Raw genomic sequence first — 7,330 nt, 5'->3', positions numbered from 1 at the left:
GTTTTTCGAGACAGGGTTTCTCTGTGTAGCCCTGGCTGTCCTGGCACTCACTTTGTAGACCAGGCTGGCCTCGAACTCAGAAATCCGCCTACCTCTGCCTCCCGAGTGCTGGGATTAAAGGCGTGCGCCACCACGCCCGGCGGTGTCTGGCTTTCTGTGACTAACATAAAACACCAAGGCAGGGAAATATTGCTGTTATGTTTTGTGATATATTTCAGATTGTGTTTTTGTTATACTAAAATAAGAAATGGCAGAAAAGGAATAAACATTCTGACTTACTATAGGGACAACTAATACCCATACCACTTATAATTTCTGAAAACATGTCATATGTTAACTTGTGTAACAGACAATGAAATATTTGCTTTTATGAAAATTCCCTCAAGTCCATAATTTTAAAATTATATAAATGAAAATTAAAAACTTGAAACATAAAAAATTAATGTCATTTAGAGTGAAATTAGAATAAAAACCCAAACAGCCTTTATGTAGTTTGATATTTGCCTTCACATTTTCTAACATTTTATTGAAATACATATTATTTCCAAAGTGGTTTACCAACTTGCAACCCCACCAGCAGTGGAGGAGCGTTTCCCTTTCTTCATATCCTCATCAGCATCTGCTGTCACCTAAGTTTTTTATCTTAGCCATTCTGATTGGTATACAGCAGAATCTCAGGGTTGTTTTGATTTTCATTACCCTGATAGCTAAGTATGTTGAACATTTCTTTAAGTGATTCTCATCCATTCAAGATTTCTCAGTTGAGAATTCTTTGTTTAGCTCTGTACTCCATTTTTTAACTGGGTTATTTGGGTTTCTGGATTCTAACTCTTGAGGTTTTTTTGTATATTTTGGATATTAGCTCTCTATCAGATGTGGGTTGGTAAGGATCTTTTCCTAATCTGTAGGTTGCCTATTTGTCCTATTGACAGTGTCCTTTGCCTTCCTGAAGCTTTTTGGTTTTATGAGGTCCCATTTGTCAATGGTTGATCTTAGATCCTGAGTTCTTGGTGTTCTGTTCAGGAAAATTCCTCCTATGCCGATGTGTTCAAGGCTCTTTTCCACTTCCTATTCTATTAGATTTAGCATATCTGGTTTTATGTGGAGTTCCTTGATCCACTTGGACTTGAGCTTTGCACAAGGAGATAAGAATGGATCAATTTGCATTCTTCTACATGCAGGCCACCAGTTGAATCAATCTTGGGGTTCCTCAGAAAATTGAAAGTAGTTCTACTTGAAGACCCAGCTATACACTCCTGAGAATATACCCAAAAGATGTTCCAACATATAAAAAGGACACTTGCTCCACTATGTTCATAGCAGCCTTATTTATAATAGCCAGAAGTTGGAAAGAACCCAGATGTCCTTCAATAGAAGAATGGATACAGAAAATGTGGTACAGTGGAATACCACTCAGCTATTAGCAATTGGATGGAACTAGAAAATATCCTGAGTGATCTAACTCAGACCCAAAAGAACAAACATGGTATGTACTTGCTGATAAGTGGATATGAGTCCAAAATCTCAGAATATCCATGATACAACTCACAAACTATTTGAAGCTTAACAACAGGGAAGGCCAAAGTGTGGATGCTTCAATGTCACTTAGAAGGGGAAACAAAATAATCATGGGAGGTAAAGGGAAGGAGGGACCTGGGTGGGAGAGAGGAGGGGGAGGGGAAAAGGGAGGAAAAGAAGGGGCAGGATTGGGTTTGGGAAGAGACAGGAGAAAAGTCCTGAGAATGAATAGAAATATGTAGTGGGGGTGGGGGGTGCAGGGAGAAACCAAGAAGTCCCAGACACCAGGTATGTGAGAGGGTCCCAGGACCCAGTGGGGATGATGTTAGACAAAATACCCAACAGAGGGGAGATAGAACCTGAAGAGACCACCTCCGGTAGATAGGCATGGTCCCCAGTTGAGGGATGGGCCCACGCACCCATCTCAAAAATTTTAACCCAGAATTGTTCTTGTCTAAAGGAAATGCAGGGACAAAAAAATGGAGCAGAAACTGAAGGAAAGGTCATCCAGGGACCACCCCACCTTAGGATCCATCGCATCTGCAGACACCATACCCTGACACTTTCTGATGGCAAGAAATGCATGCAGACAGAGCTGTCCTCTAAGAGGTTCTGCCAACACCTGACTAAGACAGATGCAGATACTCACAGCAAATCATTGACTGAACCTGGGTATCCCAATGGAAGAGTTAGGGGAAGGACTGAAGGAGCTGAAATGGATAGCAATCTCATAGGAAGGACAACAATATCAACTAACCAGACCTCTCAGAGCTCCTAGGGACTAAACTACCAACCAAAAAGTATACATGGGAGGGACCATAACTCCTACTACATATATAGCAGAAGATTGTCTTATCTGGCATCAATGGGAGGGAAGGCTCTTGGTCCTGTGGAGACTTGTTGCCCTATCGAAGGGGGATGCTAGAGGGGTGAGGTGGGAGTGGGTGGGTAGGGGAGCACTCTCTTAGAAGCAAAGGGGAAGGAGATGGGATGGGGGTTTGTGGATGGGAGACTGGGAAAAAGACAACATTTAAAATGTAAATAAATAAAATACTCAACAAAAAATAAAATAAAAATAAATAAAGCAAAGAAATGCATATTATTTTACTTACATTATGTACATATAACTGAACTATATGTATGTACATATAGTTGAATTGTATGGATGTGCATAACAAAGTTCAAATTCTGTAATGAATTTAGAAAAACTTAAAGCAATCCCACTAAAATCAGGGACAAGGAAGACTGCCCATTCTCCTCCTATTTATTCAATATAGTAGTTGAAGCTCTAGCCAGGACAATTAGACAACAAAAGGAGATCAAAGGATACAAATTGAGAAGGAGGAAGTCAAGATATCTATTTGTGGATGATATGATAGTATACATAAATGACCCCGAAAACTCTACCAGAGAACTCCTACGGCTGATAAGCAACTTCAGCAAAGTGTCTAGATATAAAATTAACTCTAACAAATCAGTAGCCCTCCACTACACGAAGGATAAATGGGCTGAGAAAGAAATTAGGGAAACAAAACCCTTCACAATAGTCACAAATAATACAAAATATTTTGGTGTGACTCTGACCAAGCAAGCGAAAGATCTGTATGACAAGAACATCAAGTCTCAGAAGAAAAAAATCAAAGAAGACCTCTGAAGATGGAAAGCTCTCCCATGCTCATGGATCCTCAGGATTAACAGTAAAAATGGACATCTTACCAAAAGCAATTTAAAGATTCAATGAAATAATTTCTTGACTGACAGATTTATACACAAGCACTTTCTAATGCGACATTTCACTCTTTTGATTTAAAAAATTCTAGATAGGATCAGAGGTGAGGAGGACACAACATCTGCCCCAACACTGGAAGTTACAGGGACCAGTGGGATCCAGTCACCCAGGAACTCTGCCCAACCAGTAGCACTAGATCCTTCTGGTTTGGGCTAGTGCCCTGAGCAGACCTTGGGCATGAACTCTGCAGCCAGTCCCACAACACCCAGAAGAAGAGAGGACCCTTGACTTTGCAAACTTTATATGCCCCAGTACAAGGAAACGCCAGGGCCAAGAAGTGGGAGTGGGTGGATAGGGGAGCAGGGCGGGGGAAGGGTATAGGGGACTTTTGGGATAGCATTTGAAATGTAAATGAAGAAAATATCTAATAATTTTTTTTTAAAAAGAAGAGAAACTGGAGAGAGCTTACACTAGCAGTTTGACAGCACACCTGAAAGCTTTAGAACAAAAAGAAGCAAATTCACCCAAGAGGAGTAAACATCAGGAAATAATCAAGCTCAGGGCAAAATCAACCAAATAGAAACAAAAAGAACTATACAAAGAATCAACCAAACCAGGAGCTGGTTCTTTGAGAAAATCAACAAGATAGATAAATCCTTAGCCAGACAAGCCAGAGGACACAGAGACAGTATCCAAATTAATAAAATCAGAAATTAAAATGGAGACACAACAATGAAATATATCTTGAAATAATTATTCTTTTTGTTGACTATTAACAGTTAAAAATACTAAAATCATGTTCTACAAACAAACAAAAAATTCTGCAATCTTTCATTCCACTTTATGTTAAAAACTATACTATTAGTGCTCTTAATACGATCATTATTTGATTGGCCTTTGTCGATTATTATCAACATATCTCAGGCAAAATTCTTAGAAATATCAGTAAAATACTGTATTTACAAGTTTATAGCCTAAAACATCTTTTTTTTTATTGGATATTTTCTTTATTTACATTTCAAATGTTATCCCCTTTCCCGGTTTCCCCACCCCTTCAAGAAACCTCATCTCAAATTCATTTGATATATTTCCCATTTTAAAAAATCAAAGAAAAAAATATTCTAGGATTACTTCACTCTAGGAACTTTTATTTTAACTGATAAAATTACGAAACTGGCTAAAAGAATGTATCATAAAATATTTATATTTGAGATACATTACCAAAAAAGAAAACCAAATCTATTGAGACTGGTGTTGGTAAATATATGACTATGAAATGAAACATATTATTCTAAACCTATAATCTATTGATATAGACATAATATTTGGAAGATTTCCCCTGAATTGATAATCTGAAATTCCTTTAATGTTCAGTCCCACATAATATTATAAATGGAATTTTTTTTTGTTAGAGCAAGATACTAAAGCATATACCAAATAATTTTATTACAGGTTTGGATTACCAGATAATTTTATATAGTTTGTTTCATAGTAGCTAATATTTTCAAGATTTAGAGGCATGTGATCATTTTTTCACCCAAAAATGTTATGTAGGGCCACTTTTACATCTGAATTTCTAAAGCTATAAATCACAGGATTCAGGCTGGGAGGTAACAGAGAGTAAAACACTGACATAAAGAGGTTCAGTGATGATGGGGATTTTACTGCTGAGCCTAAATATGCAACAAATGCAGAAGAGAGAAATAATGTCACCACGGTAAGATGGGGTATACAGGTAGAGAAAATTTTAAACCTTCCTTGTATAGAAGGCATTCTTAGGATTATAGTGAAAATGTGAACATAGGAAATAATCATCAATATAAAACACAAGAAGGTGAAACAACAGCTAGTAATAATAAACACATATTCTAGAATTTGGTCTCCAAAACAAGCAAGTCTAAGAAGTGATGGGATATCACAGAAGAATTGATACACTACATTTGGACCACAGAAATGGACAGAGAATGTTCCTGTGGCATGAACAGACCCATAGATACATCCACTGAGCCATGCTACTGCCACCATCTGAACACAGGCGTCTTTATTCATTATGGCCTCATAGTGTAGAGGAAGGCAAATGGCAGCATAGCGGTCATAAGACATCACCAAAAGCAGGGCAAATTCAGTGCCTGCCAAAAATATTACACAGAAAACTTGTAAAACACATCCCAGGAAGGAGATGGAATGGGTGTTAGTCACAGAGTTCATGATGGATTTGGGAACAGTGACAGAAATATAACAGATATCAATCAGGGACAAATTCTTCAGAAAGAAATACATAGGGGACTGGAGATGCTGGTCTATAGTAGTAATGGTGATAATGAGGAAGTTTCCCACTAGTGCTCCCAGGTAAATCAAGAAGAAAAGTGTGGCACACAATGTCTGCAGTTCATCTGGGTATCCCATGAGCAAGAATTCCATGTATTCCGTTGTATTGGTTATTGTGTCCATCATTGCGGTTCCTGTCTGGGGAAATACAAGGGAAACCATTATTGCTTCACTTACTTATATCTCCCTCTTCTAATTTTGTGATTTTTTAAAAAATTAAATAATTATTGATTTATTTTATTCAATTCTCATTGATGTCTTTACAATGTAATAGTATACAGTGAATGACATCTTGCAAATTGGAAAGTTATCAATGGTTTACAGTAAGTTTTATAAAAGTCTTTTTAAAACAGTTTAACTTTTGTAAAGAGGTATTTAAAACAGTTATTAAGTGTGGGACAATGTTATCAAATGATATCATGAACTTTATAGAGTAAATAGAAGTAAATAACCCAATCAGGTTATTAAAAAAGGAATGTATTAACTTTAATAAAATGTTTAAAGTAGTAAGATTTTTTGCATTAAAAGTTTGATATTGATTATATTTACAAATCTGCTTTATTCCCAGAAGAATGTTCTATAAGATTAAAGGGCATATAGAAAAATTCAACTACTTCTTTCCTTATTTTCCTCTACTGTGTTGTAGTACAGATAAACAAGAAAACATAAGTGAGCAGAAGAAAAGATTCTTTTCACAAGAAAAATTATAATAAGTGATAACAGGGGTGAGAAGGGAGGTACATGAGAGGATCATGGGGTGAACATGACCAAAGAAAAATGATACACATCTAGGAATGTATCATTAACTCATTACTTTTCTAAAACAAAAGAAGTACATTTAATTGTTATCCCAGCAGATAGATATGCTCACAGAGTTTTTCAACAAATAATGCTTATAATTTTCTTAATTTGATAAAAATAAAAATTACAGATCAAAGAAAATTTTAAAAATTCATAATTAAAAATGGGATGATAGATATGCAAAGGCAATAATATCAAGATGGATTATATAAATAAATAAATCAACCAGAAAAATTGAGTTCATTTCTTGTAAGCACGCTGTTAGTATCATGGGAAATAATGACAACAAAAGTAATGCGATGATGTATACAGTGTCTCAATAAAGAAAATTCCTCACTTAAAATCTACATACATCAGTTATCCCCTTAACGTTAAGGCTACCCTAACATTTCTTCAGATGAATCAAAGTTGACGATATTTATGAGGAGCTGAGATAGTTATTACTGATGGTCAACAGGATCTAGATTCACCCATGCAGGATACCTGTGAGCGGGGCTTTCTACATTTGCTCAATAGAAACGGGAAGACCCACCCTAAGAGCAGCAGCACCGTTTGATGAGGATAGGTTCCAGACTGTATAAAAAGAAAGCTACCTGAATATCAATATTCATCACCTTTTCCTTTCTGCCTGCAGATACAATGTAACAAGTTGCTTCCTCAAGTTCTGCTACCATCACTCTCTTGTCATGATGGATAATAACCTTGAATTAGGAACCAAAATAAACATTTTTACCTTTTGCATTCCAAAAGATGAAAAATAAAAGTAAACACTAATCATAAAAAATATTTTTAAGAATTTAAAGCTCAACACAAAATTATATCTAATACTAGAAACATCACATTCTTCAAAATGGAATATTAAAGATCATACATAAAAATGAAGGCAAGAGGCATAATACACATTGGGGCAAATATAAAGACTTTTTTGCTATTTCATTTCCTTACAAACCTAAT

At 36.2% G+C, this 7,330-nt stretch overlaps 1 protein-coding gene across 1 annotated transcript; it reads right to left on the bottom strand.

The window, feature by feature from the left end:
- Positions 1–4,780: 4,780 nt before the first annotated feature.
- On the bottom strand, positions 4,781–5,701 carry LOC110307697 (olfactory receptor 14A16-like). The gene has a single exon (XM_021179929.1). The coding sequence runs from the start codon at positions 5,699–5,701 to the stop codon at positions 4,781–4,783; it is 921 nt and encodes a 306-aa protein (XP_021035588.1).
- Positions 5,702–7,330: the final 1,629 nt, after the last annotated feature.

This window comes from Mus caroli, chromosome 13 (genome assembly GCF_900094665.2).
Source record: "Mus caroli chromosome 13, CAROLI_EIJ_v1.1, whole genome shotgun sequence".
In the NCBI taxonomy this organism is placed as follows: Eukaryota; Metazoa; Chordata; class Mammalia; order Rodentia; family Muridae; genus Mus; species Mus caroli.
The sequence above is the reverse complement of the archived record's forward strand: the minus strand, read 5'-3'. Positions and strand labels throughout refer to the sequence as shown.